This window comes from Solanum stenotomum, chromosome 5 (genome assembly GCF_019186545.1).
Source record: "Solanum stenotomum isolate F172 chromosome 5, ASM1918654v1, whole genome shotgun sequence".
Taxonomy (NCBI): Eukaryota; Viridiplantae; Streptophyta; class Magnoliopsida; order Solanales; family Solanaceae; genus Solanum; species Solanum stenotomum.
The window spans coordinates 10,839,311-10,855,958 of NC_064286.1; the positions used below are offsets into that span (position 1 = coordinate 10,839,311).

Consider the following 16,648-nt stretch of genomic DNA (forward strand, 5'->3'; position numbering starts at 1 on the left):
AGTTGAAGTTGAAGTTAGATTTGCAAATTGTATTTTTTTAATCGAAAACATGAAAATCCCGCAAGTTATGAAAACTACATAAAAAAAAATCAATTCTTATACCATCTTAATTCTTACCGAAAGAGCATATCATAATACATAAACAAGATAGGAATAGAGTATAAATTATGTATATTGGCTAGAAATAGTAAAGAAGAAATCCGCCCGATTATTTGTGTAGGGATTTCACCTCTTCTGGTTATGGTTATACACACAGAGTTCAAATATGGAACTATCATATGCTATTTTTATTACTATAATTTAATAAAGATAATACATGTCCATAATAAGCAATTGTCTATCAATCATGAGCTCTGTAAAACTACAACAATGATATGGTAAAAGTTGGTTTCAGGTTGCATTTGATACAAATTAAATTGCCTGAAAAATTACAATGTCAATCAATCACACAGCCTCAACGTGGGATCGTATATATGCTCCTTGTATCGCGCATCATTAGAATATAATGAAATGAAGAAAATGGTGGCAATAACAATAACAAGAATGTAAATGAACCAAGAATTGAAAGAATGTATGATCACTGCGCGCTCTTCTTTCCATCAACATAGTAACTAAGGTACCATCGAACGAATTTCTTAAGCCCGGTCTGCAAATCTGTTGTAGGCTTATATCCAAGTTCCCTTTGTGCAAAGCTTATATTAGCATGAGTAAACTGAACATCACCATTCCTTGGCAATTTCATCAACGCTCGTTTAGCCTTCACCTTTAGTAACCTTTCCAAAATGGTAACAAGATCCGAAACAGGCACAGGAGATGTGTTTCCCAAATTGAACACGCGCAATTGAGCAGGGCCTTTCTTTTTCCCACCACTTCCCGTGCTCTTTTCAGCTGTGTCCAACGCTCCCAAACAACCCTTTACTATGTCATCAATGTAGGTAAAGTCTCTAGCAACAGTCCCATGATTAGCTCCCTCAAAGATCGATATAGACTTCCCCTTCAAAATATCCCTCGTGAAGAAGAAATACGCCATATCTGGCCTACCCCATGGTCCATAAACAGTGAAAAATCGCAATCCAGTAAGTGAAAGTCCATATATATGATTATATGTATGAGCAATTTCTTCACCAGCTTTCTTAGTTGCAGCATATAGACTAGCTGGTTGATCTGTCCTATCAGACTCCGAAAACGGAACCTTTGTATTCAATCCATATACAGAGCTTGATGATGCCCATATAATAGAAGGTTGAGGATTAGCATTTTTGCAAAATTCAAGAAGATTAACTAAACCAGCAATGTTACTATGCACATATGAGCTAGGATTTTCCATTGCATATCTAACACCAGCTTGTGCAGCCAAATGCATAACATGACTAAATTGAACAACATCGAATAATTTCTTTAAGAGGGTGACATCATTGATGTCACCCTCTACAATGTAGACCCCGGTACCCTCTAACAGAGTTTGTCGGGCTCTTTTCAAAGATGGATCATAATAATCATTGAAATTATCTAACCCCACCACACCATCACCGCGACGTTTCAATGCAGATGAAACATGTGTACCTACAAAACCAGCAGCACCAGTAACCAAAACAGACATACCATTTCTTGACCTGATTTTTGCTGAGGCCTTAATCCTTTTCTCCCAAGCTGGACCATCATAAGAGCTTGTTCTAAGAGATCTTCTTGAGAGATCTGAAGATGCAGGGGATGAAGATGAAGATGGTGATCTAAAAAAGCATACAAAGATCAAACCCAAGAACACAAATGACCAAAATGTAAGCTTGGCTATAGAAAAATGGAGCCTAAGCCTATTGTAACTGGATTTTTCCTTAAACTTTCCTGGGGTTGATGGAATATTGTCAATGTGCTTCATTGAGGACATTATTCTTGAAAAATCTTGAAATTTTGAGCATACCCCAATTTGGGTATCTCTTGTTTTCAAGGTAAAATTAGTTTCTTGAAGTGTTAGGGTTTGGAAAATTCCTTCTTTTTTCCACCCATTGTGTTAAAGATTTGATTTTTTTTGGTTATGGAAATGGAGAAAAGAAGAAATGAAGGGAAAAAAAGGGAAGAAATGAAGGAGTTGGATAATATGGAAACTTTAGGCCCTTTATTTATGGGAATCTAATGGTTTCTTGAAATGATTGTTAATTGGATGTTGTTGTTGGAGAAATGGTGGTTTTACTTTTGTGGGGCTTCTTTGGTTTTGGTTTTTACATAAGGAAGTTGATGATTGATTAGGAAAATGGGTGATTGGAGAGAGGGTGGGGGTATATGAGGGGGGTGGACTAATTGAGGAGGGAGAAGAATGAGGTTTGAAAGAATTTACTATTAAAATGGAATGATGAAGATTTTTGAGGTGGATTAATAAGGAAGGAAATTTAGTTGAGAGTCAAACAAGAATCTATATATATAAATGAGAAACATAGAAAATGTAACGTGACATCTTTCTATGGCCTCCATTTATATTTGTCTTTTTTCCTTCTTTTTTTTACCATTTTTTTCTTCATTATTTAATTTTTTTATTTTTAATATCTCAAAAAGTCTTCACATTCAATTACTCAACTTTTTACCTATCACTATAATATATATTTAATATCTTTAATAAAATAAGAAATAACTACCAATAACTCACACCTCTTCAACTTATAATCATAATAATATTCATAACTCTTTTTTTTTTTAATCTTTATAACCCCAAAATTAAATTTATTAGTTTATGACACCTTATGGTATTCCTCCTCTTTTTCTATATAAATTCATATTTTGTAGCAAGAAAAATTTCAATCAAAGTTATTCTTTCACTTCTCCATCACCATGTCAATTACTATTCCCTTTATTAATTTCTATTATTTATTATAAGAATTTAAATACCCTAAATTTTACTACTCCACTTATTCCTATTATTTATTGTAAATTTAAAGACAAAAATATTTATCACTTAAATCTTTCATTTTCTCCTTAACGAATGAAAATTTATTAAAATAGAGTAGTCTAATGAAATATCATTTCAAATAGCTTGAAAAAAAATTAAACCATCCCTTTAACTCTCTTAATTATGAGATTTCTCTTTTTATCTAATTTCAATAATCTAAAAAATATTTACATAATTAGTCAATTAAAGAATAGCATAATTGCTCACTAAATAAATTTTTAAAATGAAAAGGCGTAACTCTCCAAACAAAATTTCTGACATTCATTTATATTTATTATGTTTCATGATGAACCCATGATTAAAGTTGTCAGTAAAAAAATATTGCACTAGCCATAAAAGATGTTTTTTCCCTATTTTCTTATTTATTTTATTAGTTTATAAGAATAAAAGTCACAATTATTATCATTTATTGTCCAAATTTTTCATATTCTTTATTGAAAATCAAAACTCATCCCCATGTTGATATATGAAAAGTGCCACATATTGTAAGAAAAACTACTACTTTGGCTTTTTCTTTATACTACTCACCTTCTTTCTTTGTTCTTAATATTTTGAATTTTATTTTATAACACATTATCAATATAAGATTCTAATCATTGACTGAGCTAGACGAACATGTATTCTTTTATCACGTAGGAATGATTCGATTAAATCATCTATCTGGGTTGTTTGAAATAATGTTGCTAAAATCACAAAATAACTCTATTGTTATGGAACACTAGAGAGAAACGAAAGAGTTACAGGGAAGAATGATTTGTGGAGAATGAAACTTGCTTTCAATTCATCAGCTGAATCATACATATATACAAAAATCTGTAACTAACTTTTTTAACAAAATATCTAACAACTAACTTAATACATCTAGCACTAACTAGCTAACCAACATTGCAACTAATTAAGTAACTTCTGATTTAGCTAAAATCTAATACCCCTCAAGCTAGAGGTTGAAGAACATTGAAAACTCCAAGCTTTTGTCATCAAATAATCATGTTGAGCCTTGGTGAGAGCCTTAGTAAGCCTTAGTATGAACATAGACCGGATCAATAAGTCCTTCTTTAGCATTATCCCTTATGAAATAACAATCAATCTCGATGTTCTTAGTTCTTTCATGAAAGATTGGGTTGGCAGCTATTTGAATAGCTGATTTGTTGTCACTGAACGAACACCTTAACTTGTTGTCCAAGTTTAACCCCTTGATCCTTGAATAGACCAACTAATATTACAATTTCAGCCACATTTGTTGTCATGCTCCTATACTCTGCCTCTGCAGAGCTTTTTGAAACTGTTTGCTGCTTCTTAGACTTCCAAGAAATGATAGAATTCCCAAACTTTACTGCAAAATTAGTAACTGACCTCCTAGTAGTAGGACATGCAACCCAGTCAGAATCACACCAAGAGGATAATGTTAGAGGTCCTTCAGATGCCAACAACACCCTTTGACCTGGTCCAGCTCTCAGGTATCTAACAAGTCTTGTTGTTGCATCCCAATGTGACTTCTTTGGTTGTTGCATGAGCTGGCTTAAAGTCTGCACAATAAAACTGATATCAGGTTTTGTTATGGTCACATACAAAAATTTTCACACTAGCTTTTGGTATGCAGTTATATCCTTCAGTAAAGATCATCTGAAACTTCAATAGCTCTACAGTAGTGAGTTTTGTATTCATTTCCATAGGTGTCCCCACAGGCTTTGCTCCACTCAACCCCAATTCTGTAATTAATTCGAGCACATACTTTCTCTGATCCAACACAACCCCTTGTTGTGATCTGAATATTTCTATTCCCAGAAAATATTTGAGTTCACCAAAGTCCTTGACTTTGAACTTCTGGTGCAAAATGCCTTTTGCTTTGTTGATTAAAGAACCACTACTACCAGTAATAAGCATGTCATCAACATAAACAAGAATAATCAAATTGTCATCTGATTCCCTCATTATGAACAAAGAGTAATCATGACTACTTTGTGTGATACCAACATCCAACAATGCTCGTGCCAGTTTAATGCTCCATTGTATTGAGGCATGCTTAAGTCCATAGAGTGACTTCAGCAGTTTACAAACTTTATACCCCCCCTGCTTTCTGAAACCCTCAGACATTTTCATGTAGACTTCTTCATAAAGATCACCTTGCAAGAAAGTATTGTACACATCCATTTGAAAAAGATTTCATTTCTTCAAAGCAACCAAAGCAATGACAAACCTTACTGTTACCATTTTGGCCACAAGGAAAAAGGAGTCATGATAATCCAGCCCATCTCTTTGGCGGTATCCTTTTGCTATCAACCTAGATTTGAACCTTTCCACTTCTCCATTTGCTTTGTACTTTATCTTGTACACCCATTTAGAACCTATAACATTCTTACCATGTGGCAAGGACATCACTTTCCAAGTTTTGTTATCCTCTAATTCTTGAACTTCTTTCTTCATAACATCTACTTACCTTGTATCTTGAACTGCCTCCTTGAAGCATTTTGGTTCTACCAATGTAGAAAAATTAGCCAAATAGGCTTTGTATTTGGGAGATGTTGCATCATAGCTCAAGTAGTTTGAAAGAGAGTATAGGTTGGTTTTCTTTGTGGTCACATAACCTTTCAACCAAACTGGCTCTTGAGCCCTCATAGTGGATTTCCTTGTGTAAGCTGGAGCAGTACAATATTGGAATCAGGATGGATGTGATCAACTGCATTATCATCAGCACGGTGAGCATAGCCTACAACTGCAACAACAAGAGGACCATCATGAACTTCACTGGTGGATGCATCTACAGTGCTAGCAAGAGGATCATCAGGAACATGAGCATTTGATTGTCCTAAAGGAACATGTGCAACCTGAGTGGTATCCATGAGTGTCTATGTTTCAACACCATCAACAGTCCTTACTCCAATTTCAAGAGTACCTCTTAATAAAGGAAATTCAGCTTCCCTGAAAGAAACATCTCTACTTACCAAGAACTGACTGGTCTTTAGGTTTATGAGTATGTACCTCTTCTAAGTTTCAGAAAAGCCCATCAAAACTGAAGTTGTTGCTCTTTCACCAAATTTATCAGTTTTTAGTACTCTAGTGGCATAACATGAGCATCCGAGAACTCTAATGTGTTCTAAGCTTGCCATTCTTTTATACAGAAGCTCAAATGGGATGTGTTCATTTAATGCATCAAATGACATTTTATTGATCAAATATACTACAACCTTCACACAAATACCTCAATATTTCAAAGGAAATCCACCTTGAAACCTGATTTCCTTGGCTATGTCTAAAATGTGTATGTGTTTCCTCTCAACAACACTATTTTGTTGAGGGGTATAGACACAACTACTTTGATGAACAATATCGTAGGAGATTGGTGAACTGAGAGTTGAAAAACTTAGTGTCATTATTTGACCTTAATGTTTTAACTATGACTCCAAACTGATTTTTGACCATGTTAAAGAACAGTTGCAATACCACAATTACTTCAGACTTTAACGGTAACAAATATAACCAAGTGAATCTAGTATAATCATCAACAATAGTTAGAAAATAATGCTTCTTATAAAGAGTAGGAATTTTATAGGAACCCCAAAGATCCATGTGTACAAGTTCAAAAGGATATACACTTCTTGAATTACCAGTAGGAACCTTCAATCTAGTTTGCTTAGCAATAGGGAAAATGGAACATTTATCATGTATAGAACTATTATCATGGTATTTTACAGGTGATATGTCCTTCATGATGGCTTGTGATGGATGACCCAATCTCATGTGCCACAGCTTGTATGCTTCTCCATTTCCGTAAGTAGATGTTGCACTTATTGCCTCTTTCTCATTCTAGCTAACTTTATTTACCTTTAGCTTATACAAACCATCTTCCTCTCTACCAATACCTCTCACTCTGCTACTGTGAAGGTCGTGAAATATACAAAAATTAGGGAAAAATTGACAGAGCAAGATAGTTCCTTGCTTAATTTCGACACTACCAAGAGATTGAACTTAAACTCACGTACATAAAGAACATTGATAACTATTACTTCCTTCAGTATAGTTGTTGCACCAACACGTGTCACATTTTCCTTGTCTTCTGTAAGTAAATATACCTTGTTTTTGCTAGAGTTATATACCTGCCTACCTTGTTCTAGTAGGTTTAAGCTGGATGATATATGATGTGTTGCTCCAAATTCTATAATTCACTCTCTACAAGTAACTGCTGACACAAGGCAAGTAATTGTACCTTTATGTTAGCATGTTGCTCATCTGCATCTTTGTTAAGCAGATTTACAAGGTGCTTGTATTGTTCTTCATTGAAATATGGTCATTTGTTATTAGCTGCATCATAGAGCATTTGTCCTCCTTGCTGAGGCTGCATTTGGCAGCCAAGACCTGTTCATGGATTCATGACTCTGGATCCAACAACATTAGTGCCATTATCAAATTTTACGGCTGAAAAGCAGAATGTAGGACTTTTATGTCCTATATTAAGAAAGTACAATTATAAAACAATCAAGTACAATAATAATTTAAGCATAACATTAAGAAGATATTAAAAATTGTCCATGTTACTGTAATACCCTATATTAAAATAAGGGCATAATTGTCATTTAGCTCTCATTTAAAAAAAAAAAAAGAGGATCAGAATTTTTTTTTTAAAAAAAGGGCTGAAAGCCCTAACAGAAGCAGCAGCAACGCTGCAACTTCAGGGGATCAAAAGAAAAAAAAAAGGGGACTCTTCTTGTTCTATAGTGAGCGAACGAACGAAGGAGAAACATAAATTTAAATTGGAAGCCTTAGCTCTCAAACTAAAGAGAGAGGTGGACGAAGAAGAAGAACGAGAAGAAGGTAAGTTTCTTAACTTAGTCTAAAGGTTGAATTTGTATCTTCCATGACTATAAGATTGGGAATTGGGAAGTTGAGAAACATGGGTTTAGAAGAAGAACAGGAAATTTATTTCATTCTTATGAACCAAGTGAATATAATCAATGATTTGAACTATAAACTTTGGTATTGGGCTTATATGCAATAAGAGTAGTTGGGCAGTAAGGTTAGGTTGATCTTTTTACAGCGATTGTGTGTGATTAAAGCACTAATTAAGTGATTGGGCAGATTTCGAATCAGTCATGAAACCTCTAGGGCTGGGTTTTTTTTTATGTAGTATGAATTACCTAAATGAAGGAGTTAACACGAAATTATTATGAATGTGATTATAGATTGACCAAAGGAATTCGTACGAAGTAATTGAGTGGCAAGCTTGGTAACTCAACACAAGTACTGTGAGTAGTAATCTTACCACAATTGATGTTTTATAACTTGCATGACTTTCACATGGTTTATAAAGTAAATGTGTTATCGAATGTTTTGAACTTGCATGTGGGACAAGTCTTTTACTGGATATGATACTGAAAAGATTATTTGAGATTATCTCATTCTTATAAGATATGATTACTGATATTGAAAAGGTTTTATACTTATTTGAGAAATAGTATTTTGACAAGTGATTGTTAAACTATGAAATGATATGATTTGATAAGATTTAAATGCTCTATTCGATTTTGAATTGTTTTTACTTATTACAAGAAAAATATAAATAGGAGTAGACCTTGATGAATCCCGTAGCTAATGGCGGGTTCGTTAGACCTGGTGCACCTTGTAGTTCTGATTACTGATAAAGCCCTTGCTAGTGGGAAGGTAGAACTAGTATACTGTTACTGAAATCCCTCGAGTAGGGATCTACTGATATGAATAACTAACTCCTTTATGAGGAGTTCACTGTTATTGGTTACTTCTTAAGGAGAAGACCACACCGATTACAAGATTCATCCTTGGAAACTTCCCAGCTATAAGATTTGATATGAAAATATTCTTTTTCTGAGTTTGCTAGTATGTATTTACATTGATTTTTCTTATATGAGGCACCTAAGGTTGAATATTGTTATTGTTTCTGAAAGAGCATTGTTTCATCATCATGACTATTACACTATCATGCTTTCTAACTTGTCCCTCATTAAAATGGTTGTGGTTAAGTATTATTACTCACTGAGCTAGCGTCTCACTCCTCGCTATTTGTTTTTACAGAGAATTCAAGTGGTATTGAAGAGGATTCCATTAACTAGCGTGTGAGTTAGTAGCATCTGGTGAGCCCCGCACTGCTTCGCGTGGCAAGAGAACCATCGATTTGTTATGTTTATTTAGTTTCTTTTAAAAACTCTTAGAATTGCTCCATTTGTCATTCTTTGATTTGAGTCAAGATTAGTCCTTCGAATTGTAGTCAAGTGACTAGTTTGGAATTTTTTTTCTCCGTAATTTTGGAGATGAATTGGTTTTTATTTCGTGACAATTTGATCCTTGATGGATATTAAATGGTGGTTTATAATTTCTATTAGTTGTGTTGTGAAATTCTGAGATAGGAAAAAAATCCAGGATAGGCCTAAAGACAAAGGAAACTCTGCCCGATTTTCTGTAGAATTCTGGTGAGGCTTGCTTTGGGATTCTCCCCCTTAGCGCTGGTCATGATCCTTAATTGGGTCGTGACAGTTACCCCTGGCTAGGGAAGCAAGCATGCTGATAAACAATTGTTTCCCTAGCCTTTTCTATATAATACTCCCTCTGTTTCTATTAACTTGTCCAATTTTGACTTGACACACATATTAAGAAAATAATAACTGACATATTAAGTTTACCAATTTACTTCTATTAATTGATAGAATTCCAAAATCAATTTACTCATTAAAGAGGTTTTACAGTTTTCAAAAACATTAACTCTCTAAATAAATTAAGTTATAATAGGTAAAAAAACTATTTTTTTTCTTAATTTGTCAAAAATGACTATTAAAAAAATTAAAATTGAACAAAGTAAAAGGGGGACAGAGAGAGTAAAAGTAAAATATGGAAGGATGTTATGACATCATTCACTTATTTGACTTTATGACGTCATTCACTTATTTAACTCTCAAACAATTAAAGTGTTGCAAATTTGAAAATTCAAATGCAGCTTCATAATTAAAGTGTTGGAAAATTTAAAATCTATTTTAATTCATCATTAATTATATAATCTACTCTACAAATTTATTAAAAAAAAATCTTCGACTATTTAATATACTGATTTATTTGTCAATTTCATAATCAATGATGGACTACTAATAATTAAAGTGTTGCAAAATTAAAAATCTAATTTGACAATATCATGTTTGATTAATCTAATCCGTCATTTATTTATTTATTTTCTAACATAAATCATAATTCATGAATAAAATATCATGCTTTGAATATTCATGTTTTGAGTTGATCTTATTTATGATTTTAAAAAAATAAATAAAGATAAAGTTACTTACATTAAAAAAGAAAAAAAAGAAGAAAAGTTTGCAAATTGTTATAAGTAAAAATAATTTATGTAAGTATTGATAGATATGACACTTTTATTTATTTTCTACATATAACTGATAAATACTAACATATATGACAATTTTATTTATTTATTTTCTAAAAAAGGTCATAAATCAAAAGTAAAATATCATATTTTGAGTTGATTCTCTTTATGATTTTTTAAGAAAATGAAGTTAAAGCTACTTAAATTTTAAAAAGGAAATATAAGAAATGTATATATGCAAATAAGAAAATACTTGTAACATGTGAATGTTAACAAATATAACAATTTCTTTCATTTATTTATTTTCTAAAAAGGGCACAGATCCAAAGTAAAATATCATGTTTTAAATACTCAGATTTTGAGCTGATGATTTTTATGATTTAAAAAAAATTAAAGTTAAAACTATTTAAATTTAGGGAAAAGGATTCAAAACACACCCAAATTATGGGCAAAATTGTTGTTACACATATGAACTTTGCGGGGGTCATAGACTTATTTTTAATATATTTTTATGGGTATTATTTGCTTAGTCAGTCCAGCAAGTCACTCAAACATACAAGAAGCGCATGATGATGGTCTTAAAATTACTGTAACCTATATTTATTCGCCACGTAGCAATTAACTTATGCCTTTTTTTTCATTAAATATTACAATGTAGTCGTTGTTCTTCATCAAAAACCTCCATTAAAAACACATTGCCCACTTTGAAACCTCATCTTTGAAGAGGTAAGCTTTGATTTTATTAAATATTATTTATATTCGTGTTTAGGGCTTCTAATTTATTGTCCGATTTTTCTGTATAAAAAGTAGGGTTAGCTATGTAAGAGGTAAAATTGGATTTGAACAAGATTTATACAAATAATGAAGATCCGATATGATGTTGATTTCGGAGTTGCGATGCAATCATGATCTGTTGCTCCCTTTGAAGACTTCTTGGTCTGACAACAACCCCGGAAGAAAATTTTGGTCTTGCCCATATTATGGTGCAAGAAAGTGTAATTTCTTTCGATGGAGGGATGGCACTATAAAAAAATCAGCTTTTACCAACGGACAAAATCCTTCACTAATCTATGATATTCCGTCGCTAAACAGGATTAGCAACGGATTATTGACTGTTACTTTATCGCTCGTTGATAATCTCTTAGTAACGAAAAATGTGTTCCGTCATAAATTTAGTGACGGACTAATCCGTCATTATATTTATAAAATCGTTGCTAATTTCACAATTCATTCCGGCATTTTTAATAAATTCGTGACAGATTTTTCGTCGCTAATCTGTCGCAACATATTCCGTCGTTTGAGCCAGCACATTTGGCGCAAAACAAGTTTGTCGCTGGTCCGTCGCCATATTTGTTGCTAAATTTTTTCTTGTAAATTTGATTTATTTTGTTTTCAATATACTGCTGATATAATTCAAATTAAATTGCTAAATACCCCAAAAATAATAAACATATAAAATAATATCATATGGTTTAAAATATATAGAATATCAAAATCTCATATTTTCGATTCAAAACATNATTTGTTGCTAAATTTTTTCTTGTAAATTTGATTTATTTTGTTTTCAATATACTGCTGATATAATTCAAATTAAATTGCTAAATACCCCAAAAATAATAAACATATAAAATAATATCATATGGTTTAAAATATATAGAATATCAAAATCTCATATTTTCGATTCAAAACATCCAAAGCAATATATCAACTGTTCTTAAAAGAACCTACATTCATCAAATATTGTTACTGCAGAATTTGTACTTTCCAAAAAAGCACACAATATAACAAAAAGGGATACGATTGTCACGTGAAACTAATTAAGGATCAACCTCGTCCTCATTAGTAGTAGCTAAAGGAGGTACTAAGGGTGTCACTGTTGATGGGTTGTCAATGGGAGTACTCCCTTCTTGTACCCTCCCCATAACAACGGGAAGAAAGTGATTAGTAAGTGCAAGAAGCATTTGCTTTACAAGCTCATCCATATTTGTTATCGGTGTTGATTGAGAAATTGAAGGAAGTACTGTCGATGAGGCAGAAAGTTTCAGCCCGTAGTAACTTTTTGCTTCAGAATCAAGACCGTATATTCTTCTCTTCTTTTCTCCCCCACAACTTGATAAAATGCTTCACATTGATCAATATCAGCTTGAGATACTATTTTTTTCCGCAATATTTCTTCATATTTTTCATGTATTAAGTAGAGGAAAAATGAAAGCATTAAACATTGGGAATAAAATATATTTTGAAGGCAAATACAAAACCATGCATAACCTTTTAAGCATTAGCATTAATGTACAAATTGGGCCTTCAAATTTCAAGCTATGAAATTTAACAAACTATGGGATCTATATATTTCAATTGGATCAAGTGAGCATATTAGAGATCATGAGGGCACTTAGTTGCTAATTATGGCAACAACTAGACAGTTGAAGAACAAACCATCTATAAAGTGCAAGATCCTAATTGGAATGTGTTTGCCATGCCTGCTGTCAAGAAATGGATCAACAACCCAATTTGGAATACCAGAATTCATTTAGTGTTCATAAACAGATGCATTATCCACAGATAATGATCAACTTCATACGAACATACCAACACTTCATCGAAATAAAGAAACAGAAGAAAGAAATAGACGATAGATCCGAAGAAGTTCCATTTCATGTATATGAACCATATGATCCCAACTAAGAAAACAACTCATTTCATACCTAAACAAAAGTAATACACACTATAGATATCAATATTTTATGTTTTGATATTTCACTGCTCAATTATTAGTATTCAACACAAATTGCTTAAACCTTTCAATTTCACTAAAGAATGGAGTTTTTAAAAGCTCCTTAGAAGTTGGCCTGTCGTCTGGATTCTATCTAAGACAAGAAAGAACAATCTCCTCAAACTCCCGCGAAAACACCCTTTTCTTTCGTTTAGCAAAATCCGTCACTTTCTTGAGTTTCTTATCCCTCTTGATCATCATCTTTTTAAGTGATTTTGGTTGCAATTCACATGAATTTTCGATCCTAAAATCCCTAAATTACACAGAAAGAAGGTCGAGAAGAGAATGCTAAACAAGAAAGGAAACCCCTATATACAGAATTCGAGGCCAAAATACAAGCTGACGATCAAGCAGGAAAGATAGATGTTAGAATGTGTATCTTGTTCAGCTAACACATCAAGTTTAAATAGAGGAAGAAATCAAATTGAGAGTCTTATTGCAAATATTTCGGTAACTAACAGTTTTAATGGATTGATTGATACAGCTAATACTCAAATGTCCTTAAACTTTTATGCCCAAATCTTCTTTCTCATGTGTCTCTGATTCTATGCACTGCTTAGTTTCAGTTTTTACTCTTTCTGACCAATACCATTATATCTACATTGGGTGATAAACATCAATCATCAATGGAGCAATAAACTATGCAAAAATCACATCAACATCAGTTTCTCATGTCTCAATTTCCATAAGAAAATGAATAGAAAATAAGAACCCGATTGAAAGTCAAGTGAGTTGCACTTGGTAGTGGGTAGAGAGTCGTTAGTTTTTTTTCATTGTTTAGCAGGTTGATATTCTTACTCATTGATGACATCCTAGCTTATAGACACTCACTAGAATTAGTGTTTAAAATCTTGAGTGGACATTCTCTTTTTGCTAAGAAGCTTTATGGATACTGCATATTCAGGTGTGACAGCAGTAAATACATAAGTGTTGAGAAGTCCACAACTTACACATGAGCAACAATTGAATTTATGCAGCCTCATTACAGAACAAGAAATTGAGTGATACAAGCAGGCATAAACTCTTTGAGGCATGAAGACTTTGTTATCTCCTGTATTTAGGTTAGTCAAAAATACAGAAACAGAAAAAAGATGAAATTGACAGAATGATTTTTAATCCGAGTCCACAGAAACCACTGTGTTTCCTTAAGAAATTTAATCCCCTCACTGTACCCGAGGTTGCAAATTAATTCCTCCCAAGATAAAACGGATTAACCTGTTAAAGAAGTAGCGGTACCTCAAACTTCAATAACTTCAGCGAACGCAAGAACAACAACAAGAGCACACACAGACTCAGTCAATCGACAATTTTATTTATGTAAGAAAATGTATGCAGAGGGGAAAAATTTCAGTGTCTGAAAAAACGAAAAAGACCTCTTATTTATAGCCATTTGCAGCAAGGAACGCGTCTGTTCAGACCCGTTTTTTCCAGAACATTGTGTCCTTTGGGAAAAGTAACGACTTTTCGGAAAGAATACCGTTTGGGAAAAGTAACGACTTTTTGGAAGGATTACTGTTACACGTGAATTTCAAATAAATTCAGTTGCGCCAAATTAATTCTGTTATTTAATTAACATTCTGAAGCCGAAGCCGAAGCCGAAGCCGAAGCCGAGAGAGCAACAAAGACGGCGCGAGGGGGCACCTTCTTCTTAACCCTTTAAGAACTAAAGGAAGTGTTTCCTAATATAAGGACAACAATTTCCTTTCTTCTACCGATATGGTAAAAATGGCCTTTCATTTGCACTTTTGCAATGATGACTTTTCATTTTCCCTTCAAAATTGGTTCCCCCATTTTCATTGGTTCTTCTACTTTCCATTTTCTATTTTTATTTCCCATTCACACCTTGCTAAACCCAACAGACTTTATAGAGAAATCAATTGTACAACAATCATACTCATACCAACAACCAGCAACCAACAACCAATAAATAATAGCCATTATAAAACTTATATAGTTAAGGAAAGGGCATCTAACTGTGTCTTTCCATCTTTAGCCAAGTTCCCTATTTTAAAGATTTTGGACTTACATGGACAATTCGAGAACGCTCATCAACAAAAGATTTTTCATCATGAGCATGTGTATGGACGTGCAAATGTAACTTCCCTGGTGTTGGATCTCGACCCTTTTCAATAGCCTATACAAAATAAAATCACTTTATATATACAATCAAATTTGTTGCGTAATATGTTTAGATACAAGCGTAAAGAAAGTAAAATTTTTACTGATATAGTTCATGGAATATGTACTTACAAGTTTTTTGTGATATTCTCCCATTGAAATAGAGCCGTCCGCGTGAGTCCCAGCCGGAGTTTCATGGCCGGCACGACGGTTCTTTGCATTTATTTCTGACTTCTTAATACACTCAACACTTCCCCAAAGTTCCATCCATCTTTCCCACACATGCTCAGGTACATAACCTGTCCTAATTCCTTCTCCTTTTATTTTCGAAATGAAGTTCCTGTAGTTTATTGCCACCTTAGCCAACCAGTGTCTCTTTACTTCACTTTCACTAATGGAAACATCCCAATAGAAAATAAAATTTAAAAGTAATACATATATATCATATCTATAATTGTGAATACACTTTCTAAACTCACTTATTACTAAAAGTTATACCTTGAATTCTCCTAAATAACCATCTCTTGTATCGTTTGAGTCACTTTTCCAATTGATTCCATTGGAATCAACAATCATTTCTAAAAGATTGATATATGAAACTTGAGCATGTTTTAGAAGGTAGCTATTGTTGTAGCAATACGTGCAGGAAACCTTCTAGAGCATAATGATCGTGGACAGTATATAGATAACATATTTCCACTCTATAGGTGAACTAAACCATCAGTCTTTTACAAAGTCATATTGATTCTTTCCCTTTGTCTGTCTGCAAGCCAGACCATATCTTAAGCAATACTTAAGAGTAATAAGCTCTATCTTTGCAGCCTATTCAGATACATTGTCCTTACCCATTCATGTAATTGATTTTAATATGGTATATCTTGGATGAGTTGCCTAACATTTAGCACGACTTAGTCATAGACTCATAGTTAAAGTCAGCTCGAATTTCTTAATCTTTATGCTAAGAAAACAAGATCATCTACAATGTGGAGTGTGTATTGTTCTTTTGTAAATCTTCCTTTCGGGCAGATCAATCTGAGCACTGTTGGCAAGCTACAGAGTGCTCAAACTAAGGAACCTCTCATGAACCCACCCCTCCCCTGCCCTATTAATTGTTTTAAAATATTAGGTATGTCTCGCCCTACCTTGCCCTACCCCGCGCTGCCCCGTTAAACCTTTACCATGCCCTGCCCTGCCCTGCCCTGCTCTGCCCTGCTCTGGACCTTCCCATTGCCATCCCTAGTAAACTAACATTATTTATTACCAGAAAAACTTATCCAACCAAAATTATAAACAAAAAAATTAAACCAACACAATTTTCTGGAGAAAAAAGAGCTACTGTGGGGGTAAGGGAGGGGGAGAAAAAGAGTGATACCTTCTAATGAAGTGAATCAGGTCGACATCCACTAGTCACAAACAAAACAAAAAGTTATTCGCAATATAAAATAAAACATAAATCAGTGTGCAATTTACTTCGCAAAAAAAAGAG

General features: G+C 33.4%; 2 protein-coding genes across 2 annotated transcripts; both read right to left on the minus strand.

Moving 5' to 3' along the window:
• Positions 1-356: 356 nt before the first annotated feature.
• On the minus strand, positions 357-2,196 carry LOC125865233 (UDP-glucuronate 4-epimerase 3-like). Its single transcript, XM_049545441.1, has one exon. The coding sequence runs from the start codon at positions 1,883-1,885 to the stop codon at positions 578-580; it is 1,308 nt and encodes a 435-aa protein (XP_049401398.1). The 5' UTR covers positions 1,886-2,196; the 3' UTR covers positions 357-577.
• Positions 2,197-12,088: 9,892 nt separating this feature from the next.
• LOC125863675 (uncharacterized) lies at positions 12,089-16,396 on the minus strand. Its single transcript, XM_049543713.1, has 5 exons — positions 16,341-16,396; positions 15,295-15,553; positions 15,071-15,178; positions 14,031-14,095; positions 12,089-12,380 (listed from the first exon to the last, which is right to left on the minus strand). The coding sequence occupies exons 1-5, from the start codon at positions 16,394-16,396 to the stop codon at positions 12,089-12,091; spliced, it is 780 nt and encodes a 259-aa protein (XP_049399670.1).
• Positions 16,397-16,648: the final 252 nt, after the last annotated feature.

What these genes read in the sequence shown, in the direction of transcription:
- LOC125865233 (XM_049545441.1), bottom strand. Translation starts at nt 1,885, where the DNA reads ATGTCCTCAATGAAGCACATTGACAATATTCCATCAACCCCAGGAAAG.
- LOC125863675 (XM_049543713.1), bottom strand. Translation starts at nt 16,396, where the DNA reads ATGGCAATGGGAAGGTCCAGAGCAGGGCAGAGCAGGGCAGGGCAGGGC. An exon ending in GAGAATATCACAAAAAACTT is followed by an intron (nt 15,179 to 15,294) that starts GTAAGTACATAT and finishes TATTTTGTATAG; the next exon opens with GCTATTGAAAAGGGTCGAGA. An exon ending in AGCGTTCTCGAATTGTCCAT is followed by an intron (nt 14,096 to 15,070) that starts GTAAGTCCAAAA and finishes ACCTAAATACAG; the next exon opens with GAGATAACAAAGTCTTCATG.